Source organism: Phytophthora infestans, genomic scaffold (genome assembly GCF_000142945.1).
Source record: "Phytophthora infestans T30-4 supercont1.8 genomic scaffold, whole genome shotgun sequence".
Classification (NCBI taxonomy): domain Eukaryota; phylum Oomycota; class Peronosporomycetes; order Peronosporales; family Peronosporaceae; genus Phytophthora; species Phytophthora infestans.
In genome coordinates this window covers 1,383,936-1,407,775 of record NW_003303751.1, presented here as the reverse complement: position 1 = coordinate 1,407,775, position 23,840 = coordinate 1,383,936, and the positions used below count along the sequence as shown (strand labels likewise).

Sequence of the window (23,840 nt, the reverse complement as noted above, 5' to 3'; positions counted from 1 at the left end):
GGCCGCTTCGTGGACTTCTCGCCTCTGTCTCTAGGAATACACTCACTGGATCATTGTTGCGGCTGTCTTTTGATAAGATATATATCTTTGACTCTTTCCTCCTAGCGAGCATCTTCGCTGCTCGCAGAATATTGTGTGTTGGCTTGACCCATTGGACCCAAAAAAACATGTATAGTTGTTCTGTGTTTGATCAAGTACCTTCTGGAAAGCTGTGTTCGACTGAAGGTGGTCTCTCCAGGCTTTCTACGTGTAGAAAACGATACTAGCTTCTTCGTTCATAGCTATGTCTGCTGCGCCTTGCTTAAATAAGACATTTCCATAATTGTTGCTTAGCACTTGAGCATGAAACACGACTAATCCTGCTGCGGTCAGCCTCTATTTCCCCTTCTATTTAAACGGTAGACCAGCCATCATCCTCCTTGAACAAAGCTTTGCTTGTGGTACATTAGCCGCTATTTCGAAAAAGCTGTGTGCGTGACCTCCTGAATTGAAAGTTTTATTACTGCATGATACGTTTCTAAGCAATATCCGTGTATACGTCTTTCAGGTTGCGCTTTCCACGCACTGGCAATAGCCATGACTTGCAAAGTTCCTGCTGCGCATATGATGGACGCTGTTCCCTTTATGTTGGAAGTGAGGTTATTGAAGGCATGTCGATAGCGTAGTCTCTATAGCAGCGTTGGTGTTATCGTAGACCATATGATCCACAATATATTCATAGCGACTTCATGTTGCGGTGTCCATCTACGTATACATTGCTGGCCGCTTGCAAGAAACTATTCGGTAGTCGCGGGCGGTTGGCTTGCAGCTGTGAATGATTGTAATGCTTATCTTTCACCAATTACCGTATCATTAGCTAGCCAATGGTCCATCCAATGTTTTCATGCCCCATGAGCTTTGTCACACTCCCAAATGATATAGTCGACTGTTTCGTCAGCTGATGAGTAAGTGGGTTCTGGGCATTTTTTGCATTGTGGCTGTGGACATAGGTGTTTTTGGGCACGTGAAGAGCACGCCATGTCAGTGGCGAACCGCGTGGTAGTAACGGTTGACCTGACGAAGGACGGGGATGAGTGAGGTGACGCACAGTCGAAGCGTTCGGTGACGAGTAGTGTGGTGTTCGTGGCGAGAGGCGCTGCGTCCACCAGAGGGGATCAAGGCACGTTGAAGCTGGAAGGGACGCTGACGTGCTGGAAGATCCCGAGGAGAGCAGACACAGAGGAGAACGAGCAAGGTGTATGATCGCCAGGCGGGGCGACATTGGATTCAGAACGAGCAGGTGAGGAGAAGTTTGAGGGGGTAGCTCTCGCTCGACAAGGTCCAAGCTGTAGATATAGGCGGTAGTATAGGCGGCGGGGACTTAGGAACTAGAGCAATAGGTGAGCGGTCTGGCGCACCCACCTCTCAGTTGCCATTTGGACGGAAAGTGTTCAGATCAAGCAGCTAAATATAACTACGCGTAAGGTGCTGCGGTGAGGACCAGTCTTACCCAACAACACACGAGGTTTCCGAGCGCTCTTCCGTAGAGCGTTAGTGAGGTTCGCCGGCGTCGAGAAGCCAGCGGAGAGCGTGTACGTCTAATTGAACGTAGTGCATTAGTAGTTAAGTGAGGCGAGTCATGATGAGTTGGCGAGACATAGGGTGGCTGGGAACGTGGCTAGCGACCACGTGGGCAGAGGGGACTGTTTATTGACCTCATGGCCGTGGAGCACAAGACCTAGAGCGGGTGCGAGCTTGACCTCCGCACAGGAAGGGTCCGAGCTCACTTGTATCTTACATGTTCGGGTTTCGTGAGGCACGAGGCCGGGCTCAAAGACCTGCCCGAGGTTGCGAGCTGCCTAAAAATGTCCTCTCCCTAAGCCGGTCCCTGTTGTGGTTCACCTCGGTGGGCTACCCCAGTGACATCCGTCACTGGCGACCTGTTAACTCTAGCTCCTGCTCTTGCACGGCCCCTTCCCCTCCAAGTTGGATTTACCAGCGTAGTGGCAGCAATGCCGACAGAGGTATCCTTCATGAAACGGATTGAGAGCTCCAATTGTTATCCGATATATTGTCCAGTTTTGAAAATCCGTAAAGAGTCCATTTCGTTCCCAAAGTTGTTTTGTTGTTTGCGATATTGCTTTCTGTTGCCATGCTGAGTTTTTTTATGGCTTTGAATCTTCTGGATTACAGCGCGTAATTAGGATTCTGCATGCACTTGATCTCCGTGTAACGTTGCTTTCTAACAATTTCTCCGAGGTAAAGCGCTTATGCCAATGGAGGGACGGTCTACTGATATTTCGCAGTTTGAGGGTGAGCCATGAAGGCTACCCCCTCCCGTTTTTCTCACGCTCTCCGTGTCAAAACGTCATTGGTTTGTCTAAAGACATCCGCCGCGTAACTAATGTACCAGGTTCATCCCATTATTTCGAGAGTACCCCTCATTACAAGCTCACGTTTACTAGCTGTTTCTCCAGAATTCCGAACCTACTGCCTCCCATTAAAGCTCCTCGTTTACTTCAGGTGACGCAAATATTTGTATCGGAGTGCAAGAGTGTAGAGGATCCACGGCAAACTTAGGAGTAAGCTTCGGCACCATCTGAATATCTGCTCGCTTTGGCATACTTTGTACATGATTGTTTTGATCGGCGGCTAAATCTGAATCCGGCAAATTTCCTTTCGGGTCTACTCTATGTCAATATTTGCGAAACTGTCACTCAGACTTTGGGAGAGTAATGCGAGGGGATCCTTTTGTCTATGTGGGTTTCTTTGAACGTCGAGTATCGCCGCACTATTGTGCCAAGTTGAGTTTTGAAGGAAGGGAACCACGTAATCTGGTAGATGATCCGTGTTAACATCTGATGACGTAAATTCCATCATATCCAAAAACATGCGCTTAGTTTAGCCCCCCCCCGTCTCAGTAGCTGTTTGATATCATCCTGCTGCGCTGAAGTTGGAATAATGCTTGCTGAGTGTGCCCACCACAACTTAGTCCCAATTTCTGGTCTATTGTTTTGGGGCTCCCATGAATCTATCTTTTACAAAGCTTGACCATTTTTAAACTTGTAGGTTGAATGAAACAGCATTCCGACGTCATTGGCCGTCCTGTGTGCATCGCCTGATGCCATGCTGTTGCGTAATTGTCTTGACCTCGTTTAGTCAACGTTCAGCTAAATTGGCTCGGGTTGTTCGTAGCGCTGCATTAGTTTGTTGTAGTTCGAGGCCTCCGTGTGGCCTTGGCGTGAGCAAAAGCGCTGGGTTAACCTTGTGCTTTGCTGCTGTTGTAATTAGGAATTTGTAAGCTCCAAGATCTGCTTGTACAAATTTGCTATCCAGTGTATTGTATGCTTTTCGTAGGTCTAGACAAAGTACTGCAGCTGAATCGTTCCATTTCATCTTTTCGTCGCTGGTGCTCATGTCCACAATACTTCTCAATATCATTACTGTCTTGTTAATACTTCTCCTGCGAACAAGTACCTGTTGAGAGCCACTTTTCAGCTTCGGTAGTACTTTGTGAAGGCATTCTGCGATTATTCGAGCGAACAGCTTGTACGCTGTATTTAACAATACAATAGATCGGTTGTCCATTGCGTTCGGCGAATCTCCGCTCTTACGAAGCGGAATCACTGTGGCTGCCAACAAGGATTGGGGTACCCTCGCACCACTCAAAATGCAGTTGAAAAATTTCAAGGCTGTAACTAAAAGTGCTACAAAGTCCCTGTAAAACTCATGAGGCAGATTTGTTGTACCACCTCGTTTATGGCTCTTTAGATGCTCTACCGCCATCCAAGTTTCGTTTCTGTAATAGCTCTTCTGCTTCTTTCGGCGAAAGTTGCTGATTATAAGGCACATGTATAAACTGTTTTCCTTGCTGTGTATTAGTTTGATTGCTATCAGCATGAGAGGCACCAAACACGTGACTCCATTCTGTAGCCATACGTTCTTCGATCGGATATTCTTCAGAACAATCGTGTCTAAGCGATGCTTCCATATTCGAGACAGTTTGATTGTGCTGTCATTCGCTATTACGTATAAAGAATAAGCTTATTTGCTCCGAATTTTTCCGTAGTCTGTTCCTGAACGAACGGGCTGCACTTGCTATAGCGGTTTGAGCATTGTCCTTGAGCATTGCGTCTCGTGATGCTCTTAGGATTTGAGGTTCTTCTCTTAATCTCTTGTAAAAGCGATCCGTCTTTCTTACTTGAACCAGGAGGTGCTGAATTTGAGTAATCAATTCGTCAAATCGTGATACCGGTTGAAATATTATAAGAAAAGACATCATAGCCACGGGGAGGGCTATTTAAGTTTGAATACAACTACACAAAGTGTAGCCAAACAACAATGTAATTAAATTTGATCCCGAACCGCATGAATTAGCGAGAAACGGGGCGGACGTGCGGGCCTCTAAAGCAAAGCCGCTTCGCCCTTAAAGCTTAAACGATGCCCAGTTATTATAAATGTTTTGGTCTGATGCATACGGTCCAGTGTCAACAGCTACTAGGCAATGTTTGAATACCATATCGGGCGGAAGGTAGCTCGAGCGGTCCCGGTTGGCGTTATTGGCAGGGTTGTCCAATCCGGAGACGCTCTCCCGTCGCCGTGAAATGCATATCGATGCGGATATAGTGAGAAATGCCGCAGGAATGACCCTGATATCAATAACGCGTTTTGCGAGGATAAGGCGGATGAACGTAAGCCTAAACAAGAGGGTATTGGTTCATTTAAAGGTATAAAGAAAATTATTATTATCTTTAAAAAGTTATACTTGGGTTTATGTTAGGCATCCCTGGAGGTCTGCTAGCTCTACGCTTGCTGAACGGCTTCCGGAGGGGGTCGGTGATGGCTTATTTGCTAATGATGTTATGGATCGCCTTGACTACAATTTAGTAAGGCCAGTTCGATGAGCTCGAGCAGAAGGCTTCAATAGTACTTTCGCAATCTGTCTCATGTAAAAATCAGCACATAAATACCTTCCGGAAGAGCATAATAGTGCTTACCTGCAGGGTGTTTGAAGCAAGTACGACTGTAGTCGTAGTTGATCGTGCTTGTCGACGCCGCCTGGGCAATGAACTGTAGTGGACGTTCCTTTTTCTCGTCGCAAAACCGTCGTCATTTCCGTGGATACCTGAGTAGACAGGAAGAACACTGGTTGCTGTCCACAAATTTAGCTTATTAAAGATTGGCGGTGAATGACATACCATTTTGGTCGCTTTGCAGTCGGCTTCTTTGATTGTGCGACTCTGAGCACTGTGCCAAGATTTCACAAAACCATTATCTAAATGGTTTATAAGGGGTGGCAAAAAGGTTTTCCAGGTGGGGGGTTAAAACCAAATTATAGGATAAGCTCTATTGTGCCGGACACCCAACCCCTTCTGTAGCTGTAATCCCTAAATAGCCAATGGGAGTATACCCAGATATCATTTCTACCAATCATGCATCAATAGGGGTAGGGGTTAACTATTCCAGCCTAATTCCTGAATCTTACCGGGTCGAATAGTAAGATACCATAGTGAAGTCAAGCTAAAACGATCCTTATCCAATAAGTGCGTACCAGAAAGGAGTTTCTAGAGTATAGGCAGAAGAGAATTGCATTTGTACGAAGCGGCTTTCCTTGTTTTCCTTTTAGTTGTAACGAAGAAGATGAGGAGGGTGCATCGCGGGCTTGACATGCCTGCTGGCACGGTAGAGCAGGAGCTCGCTGCAGTAAAGATTTTCAATGAATTCCTGGTATCAACAGATCTAAGCAGTAGCGCCTAAGACAAAAAACTTGTTATCCAATGCAACTAACGGGCCGATGCAAAACTTCTACTCTTTACCAACAGCCCTTGCAATCTTTTAACAGACAAAGAAAAGTGGAAAAGCTCGTGCTGCTGATGGATTCCTAGCAAAGGCAACAGCCTTGCTTCTCTCAAATGTGAATTTAATATGCGATCGATACAGTGGATATCTCTCTGAAGCCAAGCGAGCTGCTAAAATTCGAGACAAAATGGCTAGTGCTATCGAAGAACGGAATCTCCGTTCAAATGTGCAGACCAATGATTTTCCGGGATGTACTTTATCTGATATCCGTGTGTTTGTGGAACATCATATTGTTCATGCTGATGTGGCCACGGAAATTAAGCCCGGCTGAATGTCGCTATTGATGTCGTGAATGTTACGTATGCAGCGCTGCTAATTCACATTGGCACAGTACAGCAAATAGTGCTATTACTCCAGCGTACGTGCCATGCTACTTGTACGAGCTGAAGCGAGCTCTCGCCGCCACAAACGCATTCCCGGGGTGCGCGATCACAACCGCGACTTGCCGTGAATGGGTCTCCCACTTGTCAGCTCGTTGGCGCACCATGAGCCACGCGCAACTCAGCCGCACTGCTACTGAAGGCGACTTGCAGATTGCATCGACCTTGGAGAACATTTTGGCCCAGCTAACGGCGATCAACGACCGTATTGCCCGCGTTGAAGATGCCTTGGTTGAGTCATCCGAGCTTCCTGCCACCCTTGAACGTGCTCTGCAACCAACAGAGGCAAATGCTACTCCTGTAGCCGCACGCACACTCTCTGTAGCACCTGCAACAGCATCGACACTGGCGGGCATCTTCCTAAACCTTAAAGTGGTCCGCAAACAACATTTGGGAGACCGTGAAAGGTAAAATGGAGAATAACAAACGCGCAGATGCAAAAGCGGCAGTAAGCGTAATGATGATAATTTACTAGAACCCTTCAGCATTGCTGCGCTACCGTCACGAGCCGACCCCACTGCGTACCAGGCTTGGAAGCTCTCAGTCTGGGAATTGGCGATTCAAATGGATGCAGCCGCAAACGAGAGGCTCCATGCCTTCGACCACAAAAATATAGCCCGCAAGGCAACGTCGCTGCGGAAGCGTTGGAGCCAGCTGCGCGCGTTACATCCCGAGGCGTACAGGACACTTGGCGCCCAATTCCTTGCGCAAAAATAAGCGGCGCTGCTGTTGATGTATGTACCTCATCGTCACATTTGTGGGCAGCAGTAAATAAACCATAACACATAGCAGCACGCTTTCCTACACACAAATACACAGCAGAGCACAGCACATAGCACATTACATACAAGTTGCCCCCGGCTGGGCTCGAACCAGCGGCCTGGAGATATCGTCTCCCGCTCGACCGCTGATCTACGGGGGCGTGAGGATGTGGGGGGTTGTACTTGACCTTCGGCACTTGAGGGGTCCGCGCTGAAAAAAGCAGAATGAAGGGGGGAGAAGATAGTTGCAAAGCAAGCCAATGATTTGTTTTCAATTCATTGAATTGCAATTTGAACCTATCCACTGTCATCCGGAATAAATAATCGGGTCGGATTACATCCAGCATGGCCCGTATGGCGCGCTTCCAGACTGGTGTCCGGAATCGGCCAATTACTGTTAAAGATTTGGCCCACCAGACCTCGCACTAATGTAATCTACTTTACCCTGTGTAGCATGTCGTACTCTACTGAATTTATCAACATGCTATTACTGGGAGGTAGGTAGCGTAAGCTAGCTATTGGGCAGCCCAACGAGGATTAATTTGTCGTCAACTGGGTCAACATTCGTGTAACCTGATAAATGTGCACTTAAATAATGTATTCCACACAGCTAGTTAATTTTTAACAAAAATAAAAACGAGGATTCGATCGTTCTGTACACAATCGAACTAATCTAGGGGTTGATTATGGTGACCCAAAATGCGCCCTCATCCAAAAAAAAAATTACTGTCAGCACACTGTCGGTCTTGCGTTCGTGATGATTGTTTGCAAAGCCCAATGCGCAACTTTAAAACGGGTGCTCCTTTTACTTGAAGGCTGCCTGTATGCACCAGAATGAAGGTTCGAGTATATATATGTTGGGTTATCACGTTTTCCTGATGCAACAAAGCTGAAGTGTTTTCCATTATCATCCACTCTACAGGAAAGACAAACATGCTTCGCTTCGGCCCAGCATATTCACAACAAAGTGGAGAATGGATGTTCAAACGGATGAATATTGAAAACTTCGTCTAAATTGCGGTGTATATTTGATCCACACGAATATCATACCACAATGTTACCAGCTGTGACGGGGTCACACAGCACCTTGCGCTACAGGAAGTTATCTTCCGAAAGTATACAAACTCTCAGTGAACGGCAGTTCACAGGTCCCCTCTTTAATTAAAGAGAGCGTAAATAAGGTAGATTGTAAAACTGAGTATATTTATAGGTAGGTTAAGTTTGAATTTAATACAAACTATAAGTTACCTATAGAAATGCAATGTCGTTTGCCCAATGTTGGCTTTGAACGACCTTGGTACCTTGTACCAAATATCCCGGTGAATGACGTGTCATACACCTGAAGTGTGAAGTGTCACACTTCATGTAACCAGGGTACACTTAGGGCTACGTACCCCGTTACATCCTCCCCCACTTAGGTTCGGTTTACCGACCTGTCAGAATGAAGAGGTGTTCGTCACAAACTTTCATTCTCAAAGTCGAAAACCATCGACTTGGCCGCGCGAGCGCGGCGGAGGCTCACTTCACAGTTAGAGCCTCGAGCAGCAACCTGTGCGCTCTTCGTCTAGGTCTCCAATTCGACGGTTATCATGCCTCGTGGCACTGCAAAGAGCGGTGCTAAGACACGCTCCAAGGCCGCTGCCGGTAAGGCGCAGGCCAAGAGCACTAAGCCTCACGGCAAAGGCTCTGCACTCAAGGAGGCTACTCAGGTGGCCTCCGCGGCGATCGGTTCCTCGGGTGACGCGGCTGTGGACAAGCGCGCAAGCAAGCGCCGCAGCCCGTCGCCCTCATCTTCAGACAATCGTCCGAACCCTCGGTTCGTGGAACGTGAGTTTAACTCGGGCAGTGAGGACGATGCCGAGTCCGAGAGCACGCACGATGCTCCTGCGGGCTCTGTGGGAGGGCACAGCCCAGTGCCCAGTGAGCACAAAGATGACAGCGTGCAGTCGCTCGCTAGTGATCAAGGTGATCACAGTCCCAGGACCTCTGTGCGCTCTGAGAGTCCGGCCGTCAGACTAAGGGCGCTCCCAAAGCCGGTGGCGATGAGGAAGAGAATCCTCGCAAACGTCTCTCGCTTGCCGAGGGTCTTGCGCGTGCCAAGGTCTCTAAAGCTGAAGGCGCCAAGCCCTCAAAGAAGTGTACTGCCTCTAAGTCTCCACTCCGCGAGGAGAAGAAGACTCGTCGCTCCTATCGGAGTATCTTCGACTCCTCGGATGAAGAGGAGGAGAAGGAGGAAGAAGAGGAAGAGGAGGGTGCTATCGTTGAGCCCCGGGAGGTCTCGAATGACCTCGACCAGCAGCAGGAGAAATTCCAAGCTGCCCAGCTTGTGCGTGGGGGTTCGGTGGCGGCACCCGTCAGCCAGGGAGCTGCCATCAACTCAAGAGGGTATTGGATCTCCCGATAAGGGCTCTGGGGCCGACCTTTTCTTAGAGCTTCTCGTCGCTCCTCGTGGCCTTGTGGGCGGCCACACTTCTAGGGGCATCTATGAACGAGTCCTTGTTCAGAAAGAACAGCTGTTCGTCGACAACTTGGAGGCTGCTCGGTGTGTGCTTCTCGCGCCACACCGCATTCCCCTTAAGGACTTCACGACTTGTCGTAAGAAGCCCGAGACCCGGGGTGGTCTCTATCCTCTTTGGGGATACCCCTGGGTTATGCCCGAGAACTGTCCCACGTGGAGTTCTTGTGAGGACATGTTCTGGGCGTGAGTGGAGACTCTTAAGTACTCACCCACGGAGTTACGAGAACTCCATGAAGATCAGCTGCTGTCCCGCATTCTGGACCAGCGTGATCTTCGTGTGGGGTTTGCCCACTTGATCAGCAAGCGTATGCTGCCAAGGGACATCCTGAAGCGCGCGGCTTCTAGCGCTCACGATGAGCGCGGGTACGGTATGTATTCATCGTCCGTACCCCGTTCGGGCAAGAAGCCCCGGACTACTTGTGAAGCTGCCGCCGCTTCTGTTCCCAGATTGCGACAGCCTTCGGGCAGTCAATCAGGAGCCGTTCAATCGGCTCCCACGAGCTCTCGGAGTGGGCATAACCCCTCCACTTTACGAGGAGCTGTCGCTTACCGCGACGCCGTTGCTCCTGGCGGATTCGCTCCACGTGGAAGTGGACTTCTTCATTCCGGTCAAGCAGGGGCGGAGGTGCCCTCGTACGAGTACGAGTACTCGGCGCCTCCCGAGAGCCACTCTCGCCCGAGTGCTCCGACTGCGGGTCCGACGCAGGACCCTGAGGTTGACCGCCTCCGTCAACGTGTCCTCGTGCTTGAGATTGCACTTGGACTTGGGACTGGCGGGAATGCTGCCGCCCAGGCCGGGAATCAGGGCGAGCTCGCTCGTCTTGCGGGCCGCCTGGACCTGATGGAGCGAGAGGTCGCGAGCCTGCACCTGCGGGTGGATCGCCGGGCCTCTTCGACAGATCTGGACGAGGCCTTTCGCATGATCCGACGGATCGAGGCTTTGTTGCCACGTCCGGAGCCGCCTGCGGCACCCTCCCAGACGTACGCGTATGGTGCGTACCCGGCGTACTCAGCGTACTCGGCGCATGGCGCCGGGGCTCGTTTGTATGGAGCCCCTCCGGCGTACGGTCTTGACCGCAGCCTTGCCGTCCCGACCGAGGCTTAAGTGTCTGCTCCGACGACCTCGTCGACGACTGTGACCGGCCCTCGCTTCGAGGAGCTGGGTCAAGGGAGCCTGCGAGTCAGTAACCCCCTGCGGGTCAAAGTACCGCTTAAGACGTCCGACATAGAACGTCGGGTGCGTCGTCATTGACTTTGGAAGGTCGATGGTGTACGACGCACCATGTCTGGCCAGGACTGCAAAAGGTCCGATGAAGCGGTGCTTCAGCTTGTTGCTGCCGACAGAGCTGACAGTGTCAAGAGGTAGGTTCCTCGTGTCTAGCAACACTAAGTCCCCAACCTCAAATATACTTAAGTTTTCTCTTCCTTGTTTGTCTGAGTACTCCTTTTGTTTATCTTGGGCCGCTGCCATGGCATCGCGGACCCTGCTGACAATGTTCAGCTTGGTAATAATAAAGGGTTCCACCTGTTTCCGCAGCGAAACTGGTCTCACATCCGAGACCTGGGAGGAAAGGGCTTTCCGAGCCTCTCCCCCACTTAGAATAGAGGAGTCAGTGTCTCCTCGAAGAGTGAGAGGCACTCTGGGGTGGCGGAAGCCGTTCAAGTAGAACGGCGTGAGCCCCGTGGACGCGTGCACCGCGTTGTTGAGCGCAAACTCAACAACTGGAAGCTGCGTCGACCACGTACGTGGTGCTGCCGCGCACACACTGCGCAGAGTGTCCTCGAGCACTCGATTGACGCGCTCTGTTTGACCGTCTGTCTGCGGGTGGTCCGCAGTGGACATCTGCAGACGAGCTTCCAGTGAAGGGAACAGCGTTTTCCAAAACGCAGCAGTGAACCGCGGGTGTCGGTCCGAGGCAATCGTCTCCGGGAGACCGTGATAGCGGAACACGCCATCGACGAACAACCTTGCGGTTTGTTCGCCCGTAGCAGTGACGGGAGCTGGAGCAAGATGTACCATCTTGCTCAGCCGACACACGAACACCAAAATTCCGGTGTTGCCGTGACCGTCGGCGGGAAGCCCAAAGATGAAGTCAAGACTCATCGACTTCCAACAGTCAGCCGGTACGGGCAGGCTCTGAGTGGAGCCGAAGAGTGCCCTGCGGGTTTGACCCGCTGACATGTTTCGCATGCCTTAACGTACCGGGCGACCCACTTGTACATGTGGGTCCACCAGAAGGACTGAGAGACCGACAGAAAGGTCTTCTCGCGGCCCAAGTGACTGCTGGAGGGCGTGTCATGCGCCTCCGCGAGGATATCGAACTTCAGATCCTCGTCGTTGGGTACGACCACCCGTGGAGGATCAGTGGACTCCACCCGATAATAGAGGAGGCCCTCCTTCAACTCATATCGGTGGAGCCGTGAGCGCTGTCGCGACGAGAGCCAGTCGGACTTCGCGCTCGTTCCGGCCTTAAGGAACTTGACGATAGGCGCGACCGCCTCATCGTCCCGATACACCATGCGTTTTCGGTCATATAGATCCGTTGTCACCCGCGTGATGTGAGCCAACTCATTGTCGGGACGCCGAGAGAGGGCGTCCGCAAGCACGTTGAGCTTGTCCGGCTTGTTTTCGACGCGGAAGTTGTATTTTGCGAAGAAGGACAGCCACCTCGCCATCCTTTGGAAGAGGTGAGGCGAGTTAGTCGCCGTCCTCAAGGACGCGTGGTCGGTGTAGATCACAAAGGGCCTAGAGCCCAGAAGGTGAACACGGAACTTCACAAGGGCATATTTCATTGCCAGGAGCTCCTTGTCATGGACAGGGTAGTTCCGCTCGGCGGCTTTGAGCTGCCTGGACTAGAACTAGATGAATCGTTCGTGTCCAGTCGTGTCGGCCTGCAGCAATGCACATCCGATGGCGTAATCGGAGGCATCGCAGACGACGCTAAACGGCTTCGTCTCGTCCGGCAGGGCCAGGACAGGGGCCTCTTGGAGACTGGCCTTGATGCTGTCAAAAGCATCCTGGTGCTCTTGCTCCCAGCGCCAGTCGACGTCCTTCTGAAGGAGACTCGACAAGGGCTTAGCGAAGCCCGCGTACCCTGCGCTGTACTTGTGAAGGTAGTTGGCCAAGCCCAACCACTTTTGAAGATCCTTCTGGGATCGGGGCGTCGGCCATGCTGCTATGGCCTTGACCTTGTCTGGGTCAGCCCGAACACCCACGTTGCTTACGAAGCAACCGATAACTTTAATCTCTGGTGACGCGAAAACGCACTTGTCGATGTTGGCGTAGAGCTTGTTCGCTCGCATTACGTCCAACACTCGACGGAGGTGTCCTAGATGCACCTCCATGGTCGTCTTGCCTCCCTCGGCACGGCTATGGACGAATATGTCGTCGAAGTACGTCTGTACGAAGGTACGCAAAGGGCGGAACAATTGCGTCACCAGGCGATTGAACGTCGCCGGGGCGTTAGACAAGCCCTGAAGTACGTCTGTACGAAGGTACGCAAAAGGCGGAGCAATTGCGTCACCAGGCGATTGAACGTCGCCGGGGCGTTAGACAAGCCCTGCGGCATGACGGGCCACTCCCAAAGCATGCCGCTTGAAGTGCTTACCGCGGTGAGCGGGATGTCACTCTTTCGCATCAGGATTTGGTAGTATCCGTCTACCAAATCCAGCGCACTGTACAGTACGCTCCCGGCCATGCTGTTCATCAACACATCCTTTCGTGGGATTGGTGTTTGGGCCGGCACCGTTGCGCTGTTCAGATTGCTATAAGCATGAACCAGACGCTACTTTCCGTTCGGCTTACGAACGCAGAAAGTCGGCGTCGAGTGCGGGGATTTCGACTCCCGCACCATGCCTGCCTTCGCTTTCGCGGCGAAGAAGGCATGAATGACCTCGCACTGTTCGCGCGGGAGAGGCCACTGCCTCGTGACACAATACTTTGTGCCGGGCACGAGAGCAATCTCGTGCCGTACGCCTCGATCCGGTGGGAGTTGGGTCGGTGGGTGTTTGCTCACCACGTCCGCATACTCCGTCACCAAAGGATACACCGGATCCTTGGGGTTCTTGAGAATCTCAGAATCCAAGCGCGTCTGACGCTGCTTGTTCATGTCTTCCAGGACGTTCTCGTCCAAGACAGAGGAGGAGTTCAGCTCCTCCTGAGTGGTCTCAGCTCTCGTGAGGACCATCTCAGCAATCTCTCCAGCCTTGAGGTTGGTCAGGAAAGACTCAGCCGTCATTTCCTCGAGGTGCAGTATCTCTGCAACATCTGGCAACGGTTCCAAGTGGACACCAGATGCCTTGACGGGTAAACCGGTGTTGTCATCGAAGATGTGATAACACGCTTCCACTGGCCTTGTCGGAGGAGCCCGGGCCCTGGACTCCGAGTCGCTTGAAGCGACGTCGATCGGAACGAAGTTCGGATCCGACTTGAGGCGGCGGCGGCGTCGTTGACGACGGCGACCGTGACGTCGGGCTTTGCTGCCCACGTCTAGGGATGTCGGCGCTACGACATCCGAGGCACTCGTGGCCTCGTGTGGTACTGTGGTACCCACACAGGAAGCGTGTTCGACGCCTTCCTCTTCAGTTAAGGTCTGGGCGACCGCGTGTGGCACTGTGTTACCCACACAGGAAGCGTATCCGACGTCTTCCTCTTCGGTTATGGTCTGGGCGACCGTGAGTGGAACTCTATTACCCACTCTGAACACGCTGTTCTCAGTGTTCATGACAGCTGCAGCTGTCTGCGGAACTAAGTTACCCGCCTGTGGACCTAAGTTACCCACTTGACCAGCGCCTCTTCTGAGCGCGGCCACCAGCAAAACATCCTCGGAGTCGTCATATCCGTCGACGACTCCCAAGCATCTGCCGGATGCTTTGGTACCATGGCAGCCCTTGCGGGCGCCCCGGGTCCTGACAGAGGTGGGAACATGACTCACCAATGCTCTGTCGGACTGCGCAGGGCGGCTGGCACCGATTGCCTTGCCTCGCCAGTCGATCCAGAGCTCGTGCTTCTCAAGCCAGAGCATGCCCAGTATAATATCATATGGATCCATATCGAGAACAGTGAGCTGTTTGAGGCTGTCAAAGTCTTCAAACTTAACGGCCAGATCCACTTGGACGTTGGGGACAGTGACGACCTTCCCGTCGGCCAGTCGCACTGACACCGTCCCGTTGCCCTTGCTTTCTCTCAAAGCATCGGACAACTTGTTGCTGTTACGAGCAACCGTCTAGCGGCGTGCGAAATTCTTCGACGCCCCAGAGTCAATCAAGATTTTAAAGGGGTGATCGTATCCCCGTACACATCCGTGTACTACGAGCAACCCACCGCTGCTCTTCGCCGATTCGAGAGTGCGAAGACTCTCAGGGGCTAAGTCCCCGTGGTACGCGCCACCCGCGCACCCATCACGAAGACTTAGTTCTTCCCCAGTAGGGCGCCCCGCCCCTACTGGTTCCCGGCGTTCCCCTGTCCCCGGGATCCTGGCTTCTGCCAGCGACCCTTGAGGACGGGCTTGGGGAAGGACCGTCTGCGGAGTCTTTCCGCGGGACAGTCGCGCTTGAAGTGGCCCATCTTCCCACAGCCGAAGCAGCGGATGTCACGCTGTTCGGCGGACCCGAGCTCCATGGGAACTGGTCCGTTGGGGCTTGTTCGACCGGGAGCCGACAAGGAACTCCCAAACCACGCTGAGGCCGGCGTACGCGCCTGGCGATGGCTGTACTCTTCTTGAAGAGCCACTTGAATCGCCTCTTCAAGGGTGCTTGACTGCACCCGGAACAGCTGAGTGCGTGCGGGGCCCACTCGAAGGCCGTCCATGAACACAGTCATCTTGATGTGTTCGTTGAGTAGGTTTCCCACTAGGGACGCCGTGAGCATCCGTATCTCTTGCACATACTCGTGCAGTCGCGCCTCCCTTGCTTACACGAGAGGAAGCGCGAACGCTGGCGGTACTCGTAGTTCGCCGGGAGGAACGCGGCTCGGAGCTGCTCGCACAGCTGAGCCCAGGATGTGAAACATCCAGGGGATGTTGCTTCCCGTGTGTACACCCAACTCTTAGCACGGCCGCTAAGGTTGGAGAGTGCAAAAGCAACACGCAGTTGCTCGGTCGAGATCAGAGCCGCGTCCATCGCGAGCTCTACTTCTCGGACCCAGAAGTGAAGGTTCTCGCCTTCCTTCCCTTCATACGGCTTAACCTTCAGCCGGATTGGCTTCGGGTGAGGCGGATTTGCTTCCGCCGCCGGAGCCTGCAGGTTCTCCCGCACATGCGCGATGAGGCCCTGCTCGTACGCGTCGAATGCATTGACGCGCTCGAGCTGCTCAGCCGGTGTTAACACCACCAGGCTCTGCAGGGCCTCCATCCCGAAGATGCCTGCCATCTTCCGAACCGACTCGAACTGAGAGTCGTTCAGGTTCAGGTAGTCTACCCGCGGTGGCGTGGATTGACTACTAGTGCTACCAAGTGTGACGGGGTCACACAGCACCTTGCGCTAGAGGAAGTTATCTTCCAAGAGTATACAAACTCTCAGTGAACGGCAGTTCACAGGTCCCCTCTTTAATTAAAGGGAGCGAAGTGACCTAAATAAGGTAGATCGTAATACTGAGTATATTTATAGGTAGGTTAAGTTTGGGTTTAATACAAACTATAAGTTACCTATAGAAATGCAATGTCGTTTGCCCAATGGTTGGCTTTGAACGACCTTGGTACCTTGTACCAAATATCCCGGTGAATGACGTGTCATACACCTGAAGTGTGAAGTGTCACACTTCATGTAACCAGGGTACACTTAGGGCTACGTATCCCGTTACACCAACGCTACACAACGTACCTACCTGGAATTCATTGATTGGTCATGTTTGCGAATCAAACGAAAAGAAGTTACGGGTTTTTTTAAGTCCAAAACCCGGTCGTTTTGAGCAACATATGGTATCGCTCGTAGACCTGAGGAAATAGCATTGGGAGAAGACATCGGCCCCTCTTAAGCTTTCAACAACGTAAGAATTGGGTTTCAGCAGCTCAATCGGCGCGATACCGACAACCCAATAAACTTTGCAGCTCGTTTTAGTGCATCGTGCCCTTTCTCTTCAACTTCAATGAACATTTCTATTGGCTTAGAGATGGAACTGCACCACAGTGTGCTTCTATTTTGTATGGTAAAGAAGATAACCACGACAATCAAACACATCTGGTACGACTCGTACCGTACGACGCCATATTTCATTATCTGATCAAAGAGGCATAGGATACCACATGTGCTCACAATGAGGACAAGATTCAGAGGAACTTACAACGAGACCCGGCCGTCCGAGAGAGACGATCCTCTCTCTCGCTGCCGCTCATCTCCCCGGGACTTTCAAGAGTGCACTCCTCACTTTCCAATTCCTATCGGAGTTGACATCCAGCTTCCCTCTCAGAGCCAAGACCGTCACCAACCCTTGTCATCATGGTTCGCTCCATTCCAGTTTTTGTGAGTCTGCTGATGGTGGCTGCGATTTCTGTCGAGGGCTCAGCTGGGCGCTTCCTTCAGTCCACGCAAGGCAATTGCGCCCGTCGCGTCTGCACTGTCAATGGCGGAGTCTCAACGTCCAAAGACTGCAACGCTCTGTGCAACCGCGTTGGTGACGGTAACAGCATGTCGGAATGTGGCCAAAATTGCACGTGCACCACGGACACGTCAGCTACTGCTCACCTGTGCTCGACAAGCTGCCAGTACACGTTGAGCGACTGCTCGAGTGGCCAAATGTGCAGCGGTGAAGCGATGGTTTGCCCTGGCTCGGCCACTTCGTCCAGTTCGCCTTCGTCTGGACCCGCAGAGGGTGCAACTACGACTGGCTCCGCTACGAGTATCCCGACTGGGTCAGCCACGGCGAACGCGTCAGGAACGGCTCCAACGGGTGCCACCACGTCCACTGCATCCGGACCAGCTACCACTGACGCGTCGGGTGTAGCAACGACTGGTGCATCAACCAACGTATCGGGAATGGTTACCATTACGTCGAATGGTACCGCAGGACCGACTGGATCGGATACCTTGGGGTCGGCCACCACGGAATCGACTGCAAGTGCCGTTGGTACTGCCACGGGATCAAATAACGATCCTGCTGGGGCAAACTCGAACAATTCTTCAAGTTCCTTCACCAGTGGCGCAGACGCCTCGTCCTCATCCCTGACGGACAACTCGCCGAGTACCGCGTCTTCTCTGGATAGCTCGTCATCTGGAACGTCATCCGTGGATGTTGGTGATTCGTCTGCTGGTGGATCGACTGCGTCTTCGCTACGATCAGAATCCTCGACGTCTTCGGCATCGAACTCGAACTCGGCGGTGCCAACGATGATGCCTGCTACAACGATTATGGTTGCCATCGCAAGTGTCGTTGCCGCCGTCCTGCTCTAAGACGAAGCGTATTGTGTAGTAGTTGATTTGTTTTAAACAAGATCCCATTCGTACGGTACGGTACATGTCCGATTAATTATTTGTCACGCTGAGCGAAGTCAGGTTTTACAGTACAGAAGTCCCCCTGAATAAGTGTAGCCTGTACTTCGTATACCCTGTTATATCCGATTAGATGGGCTGGGGACGGTTTTTACAGATCAAGAGATCGCCGTGAATTCCCTTTGCAAATTAATCAGACGACCCCGTACGCTTATTCAGGGGTACTTCTGTATCAATTTCCAGAGCCGGATATCAGCTGATAAGTCAGGACGGTTCATTGAATGAGGGAAACGAGCAATCCTCCGGTTGCACCGATCCTCGCGGTACAATAAATTCATTTATTATAACACTCTGATCATAGCGAAAATAAGCGTTCATCTGGTTTCCGCGTGCCTCCAGGAGTCCGCTGCACCTCCTTGGACGGAGTCATAGCAGCGCCGTGGTACCCAGTCTCGGGCGTCAAATCCAGCGGTCCGACATCGCTTTTGGTTCCCATCGGAGCCAGATTCTCTTTATAGTCCTCTTCATGTTTCTTCGTGGACAGGTTCATCTGATAATTCTCTTCCTCTTCTTGTTTCTTCTTTTTACTCTGCACGAATGCTCGCACCGAGAGCGCAATTGAAAACACTGTCGCAAGAGCACCGCCGATCGTCACGAGCCACTTCCACACAGGCCACCGGTCACATTCGGGAGGGTTCGTCCAGTCCGACACGCACACACAAGTCCGCGTGCCATCGACCACCTGCACACTCGCTCGCTGGTCGTTACAGCTGTCCACCGTCTCATCCGCAGGGAGCGAGCTGGAGCCCGAAGTCTTACTAGAACTCGGAGCCGAAGTCGGTATCTTTACGTCGTTCGCATTGCACGTATTGTCGCCGGAATCGCCCGCCTCCACAGTCACCACGTGCTCCGGAGACGCCTCGCGACACGCGTCACTGCCCCACCCTCGAAAGTAAATGGTGCCGGCAGCCTTTGCGCAGATCAAGAACGTGTCGGACTTCTTCTCCGCTGCCGTATCCGAGCTCGAAGGCGTCACCGTTTTCTTCTGGCCGGTCTTGAGAGACACGTACGTGACGTTCTCCACGCCACTCCACGTGAACGAAATGTAGGATCCAGCCTTCACGACGGCCGTCACGCCGTCGTCTCCGTATGAGACGCTGTCACCATAGGCTGGGTCGCCCAGGCTACCACAGTCGAAGCAGCAGACACCTCCTGTTACCTTGGTGCAGTCATTGAAGACAACGGGGTCGTAGCTGTAGGGGGCGGACGAGGTCTTGCCGATGCAAGTGTTGCAGCACTCGGAGGAGGAACTGGCGGCCAAGTTGGCTTGAATCACATCGAGTGCAATTACCGAGACGACAAGAACGAGCGCAAATACCGCCGACCGGCGGTTCATCCTGCTGCTTGCGTTGCAAGTAGAGAAATGACGCACGGGCGCAGTTACAAACGCTGCAGTCGTGTGTACGAGCTTCATGAGCACAAAACTACTACGACAGGAATATAAAGAGGCGGAGGTGGCGTCTCGAAACGACGATGGTGTCGGCTGTTAGGGTGATGGCAGATTATCGACTGCCTTTCCCGAAGGTTTGGCACGTGAATCACGTACACATCACGTCGTGATGTGTGAGCTGTGAGAGTCGACGACCTGCAAATTCTTGGACGGCAACGTGCTCGGGAATGTATCACTTCAATCTCGAGTATCTGATATTCACAATCTGCAATTAGTCGATTGCTTGCATTGAAGCATGTGAGGTGCATGTCGTCGGTCTTACAGCTCGTTCGCTTCCTGGTCATGAGGAGTTTGTCGTGTTCCGAATGCGAGCTCCGCTCTGATAGCCACGAGTAATTCAGTTCTGTATTTCCTTAGTTTTTTCTTTAATTCGACTTTTGCAAGTTTTCGAACTGACTCAAGGCAACTTAAGTTCGACTTTTGCAAGTTTTCGAACTGACTCAAGGCAACTTGCTCAAGGCATCGTTGGGCTCGCTGTTGCCGATTGCACTGCCAATTGTTTCAATCCACACAAGATGTCGTCAGTCCGACATCTTACAAATAAAGAAAGTAAAAAAAAAATACTCGACATGATCAAAAAGGTATCATCGATTATGGCATGGAGCGCGTTGTTCGACCTGGTCGTAGTCGCTACATGTATTCAAAGCGACTCACACGAGAACTTATGAGGGGGCGAGTCAACCCGGCAGGACCTGGTTACGCTTAAAACTTTTATTGGTTTTGATAGGGCTTTTGTTTCCTCAGAGTGTGAACTCGTTGTCGACAGGCTTCCGAGGAGCACCAGAAGTGCGGTCGGTCTGCGGGTCGTACGCCGTAGGGATCATCATCGAGTTGCCGTGGTAGCCACTATCTGGCGTCACCTCTAGCGTCGCGACGTCGCTCTTAGGAGTGATCCGGGCCAGGTTGTCCTTGTCTTCTTCATCCTGTTTCTTCTTCTTGATACTTGCCAGAAGTGCGCGCACTGAAATAATGATCGAGAACAAGGCAGCCACACCACCTCCGATGGTGACGATCCATTTCCACACGGGCCACTGATCGCACTCTGGCGGGTTCGTCCAGTCCGAAACACAGACACAAGTCTGCGTGCCATCGACCACCTGAATACTCGCTCGCTGGGCGTTGCAGCTGTCCACCGTGTCGTCCGCTGGAAGCGAGCTGGAACCAGAGCTTTTAGCGCTGGAAGTCGACGCCTCTGTGTCTAGAATACTCGCTTCCGAGGCGTCACACGTGCTAGCACTGGAGTCACCCGCCTCGACCGTGATCGCGTGTTCCTGAGACGCCTCGCGGCAGGTATCACTGCCCCACCCTCGAAAGTAAATCGTCCCTGCACTCTTGGCACAGATAAGGAAAGTATTGGACTTCTTGGTCGCTGACGCATCGGAAACAGTGGGCGTCACCGTCTTCTTCTGCCCGGTCTTGAGGGAAATGTACGTGACGTTCGCCACATCACCCCAAGTGAAGGAAATGTACGTGCCGGCCTTGACGACCGCCGTCACGCCGTCGGAAGCGTACGAGACTGTGTCTCCGTACGTCGGATCGCCCAAACTACCGCAGTCGAAGCAGCACACGCCGCCGGTCACGTTCGAACATTGAGAAAAGATAACGGGGTCGTAGGAATACGCCGCGCTTGTCGTCTTACCGATACACGTGCCGCAACATTCCGACGTGGAGCTGGCAGCGATTGCCTCCCAGTGGCCTTTGGTGACACCGAGAGTTAAGGCCGACACGACTACATACAGCGCCAACATCATCGATCGGTGCGGGGCCATTGTACTCACGAAGCTTTTTACTGCGAAGTGAAGCGAATGGCAGCTTCGTTCCTTTAGTGCACGAATGCACGAATGTGAAACTACACAGAATAAAAGAGGCGGGACGTGTGTCGTGACGACGATAGTGACCGCTACATACGAAGGTGGTGACTATCGCAATAGCCTGTTCGGTCACTTCGTGCCTGGTAAAACTTTGGACGTTGCTTCGTCTGGAAAACCGATTTCAAAAACGATCTTTTCCATCTCGAAAATCTACCAGCAGCAAGGAATCCTTGTCGAGAGTTTCGAAGATTTGCTTACATCTGTACTGTACTGTACACGTTTCGCAAATGAGCGCAGATCGGCATTCTGTTTTGAGTCAGCACTTGCTGACAGCAAGTTGCCGTGAGGCTCGTAATTCTCTAGGGAGCAGTTGCTTGCAAATTAAAACAAAAGCTGGCGAAAATACTTTTAGTATCAGGTGAATGCAGAACACTACGTCCAAATTGGACGTTGGACTCCAATACCTGTACCTGTCACGCGTGTAGTCGATGAGATCTCAGTGTTCGACGACACCCGTCCGAGAGACATTTCTCATTGTCAATCGTTTCAAATTGCCGCTGGTCGTCGTCAGTACCGCCACTTTGTCAATCGCAACAAGAGCTCAAAAGGAACGGGGGTATATTTCACATACGATCACCTCGGCCGGCTCTCTTGCTGTTTTTGTCACGGCCACTACAGCAGTATCCTTTCCACCTCATCGACATCGCAGCAATGTCAGCCGAGCAGGAGCCACGTCCAAGGTGAGAAGGGGGAAGCTAACTAGTTTTCGCTCGAGTCATCATCGCTCTAACGTTATTTTTTACGAATCTCTCACAGCGTGAATTCGCGGTCGTCGGCCTTCCGTGCGCCTCCGGGGTTGCGGTCCACCTCGGGGTCGTATTTGTAGGGGGCTTGGGTGTTTCCAGCATACCCGTGCTCTGGCGTCACCTGGAGCGTCTCGACGTCGCTCTTGGCGCCCCCCTGCGCCAGATTCTCATTAAATTCCGCCTGTTGTTTCTTCTTACGACTAGCGAGGAACGCACGAACGGAAATGATAATGGAAAACAAGGCGGCAACACCACCTCCAATCGTGACAAGCCATTTCCACACGGGCCACTGGTCGCATTCAGGCGGATTGGCCCAATCCGACACACAGACGCACGTCCGCGTACCGTCCACGACCTGGACAGTCGCTCGCTGGGCGTTGCAGCTCTCCACGGTGTCGTCGTTAGCGACGGAACCCGAGTCGGGGGACACCGTGGGGACCACCACGTCGTCGGCGTTGCAAGTGTTGGTGGTTGAGTCACTGGCCTCGACTGTGACCGAGTGTTCCTGAGACGCCTCGCGGCAACTGTCACTGCCCCATCCGCGGAAGTAAATGGTGCCTGCCGACTTGGCACAGATGAGAAAAGTGTCCGACTTGACAGTTGCCTTTGAGTCGGAAATCGTAGGCGTCACGGTCTTCTTTTGCCCGGTCTTGAGGGAAATGTATGTGACGTTCTCAACTCCACTCCACGTGAAGGAAATGTACGTCCCCGTCTTGACAACGGCCGTCACTCCGTCGTCTGCGTACGAGATCGTGTCGCCGTACGACGGGTCGCCCATGCTGCCACAGTCGAAGCAGCACACGCCGCCGGTCACGTTAGTGCACTGGGCAAACACCACGGGGTCGTAGCTGTAAACAGCGTCCGACGTCTTGCCGATGCATGTATCGCAGCATTCCGCGGTGGAGCTGGCGGCGAGTGCCTCCCAGTGGGCTGAGCTGGTGCCAAACAGCGAGAGCACTAGACTCAGTGCCAAGAGTGTTGATCCGCACACACTCATGGTGTTTTGCTATGAACTGAACGACAAGGGGGAGCAATGCAGCAAATGAGAAACTACCTCCAGGGAATGGAAAAGAGGCGGAGCGCCTGTCTTATCCCTGAAACGACAATGGCTTCGCACTCTGGGCCAGAGTCTGGCACCATCTGGGGTGCGGAAGGCCTGGGCGGGTTTTTACCGTTTGGCCAACAAACTGTGTTTGGCTATCGGGACGTCGTGCCGCCAGATGTTGCGGTGTTGTGGAGTCTTGTTTGGCTCTGAACATGTGGAAAAATGGCGCACGAACTTTGCTCAAAAAGGCACAAATGGGTGACTGGTGCAAAAGGAAGCTTTGCCAGAAACGTCAACTTGCCTAAAGAATTGATGGCCACGCCCGTTTTGTCGCTCTGTAGCAGGAGCAACCGTCTACGATGTAGTCTCGAGCTGAGCACTGCATGTACGTGGATTGTCGATGGACTGCCGCGTTGGATAGCGCGGTGACGGAGAACGCTCTCAACCAAAGAGATCATAGATCGAAGCCACTGACTGTCCCTTGTCCTATCCACATCTCTGATCGTTCCATGGTGAAAGATTTGGCTTGCTGGTCGCGCAGCGAGAGCCAGAGCTCAAATATTGAGGCAATTATTCTTGTTCTTCGTGGCAGGTTGCAGGACTGAAGTGTTCGCGACTCGAGGACCGATATTAAAATGGTTGTGCACCACCATCAGCAACCGAACCGGCAACATTAATTAAATAAAACGAAAAATATATTCTGCGGTTTCATACTTGCAGCGTTGCAACTATCTGACTACGTTCCCC

The 23,840-nt window shown here is 52.4% G+C and overlaps 3 protein-coding genes and 1 non-coding gene across 4 annotated transcripts; all 4 read right to left on the bottom strand.

Moving 5' to 3' along the window:
* Positions 1-7,070: 7,070 nt before the first annotated feature.
* PITG_26422 lies at positions 7,071-7,140 on the bottom strand. Its single transcript has one exon. It is a non-coding gene; the product is annotated as a tRNA-Ile (tRNA).
* Positions 7,141-18,276: 11,136 nt separating this feature from the next.
* PITG_06361 (uncharacterized protein) lies at positions 18,277-19,317 on the bottom strand (the record flags this gene model as incomplete). Its single annotated transcript, XM_002998449.1, has 1 exon — positions 18,277-19,317. One exon carries the CDS (start codon positions 19,315-19,317, stop codon positions 18,277-18,279), a length of 1,041 nt encoding a protein of 346 aa, XP_002998495.1.
* An 854-nt stretch (positions 19,318-20,171) lies between these two features.
* Positions 20,172-21,200, bottom strand: PITG_06360 (uncharacterized protein; the record flags this gene model as incomplete). Its single annotated transcript, XM_002998448.1, has 1 exon — positions 20,172-21,200. The coding sequence occupies one exon, from the start codon at positions 21,198-21,200 to the stop codon at positions 20,172-20,174; it is 1,029 nt and encodes a 342-aa protein (XP_002998494.1).
* A 643-nt stretch (positions 21,201-21,843) lies between these two features.
* PITG_06359 (uncharacterized protein) lies at positions 21,844-23,080 on the bottom strand (the record flags this gene model as incomplete). The annotated part of the gene is made up of 1 exon (XM_002998447.1): positions 21,844-23,080. The coding sequence occupies one exon, from the start codon at positions 23,043-23,045 to the stop codon at positions 22,053-22,055; it is 993 nt and encodes a 330-aa protein (XP_002998493.1).
* Positions 23,081-23,840: the final 760 nt, after the last annotated feature.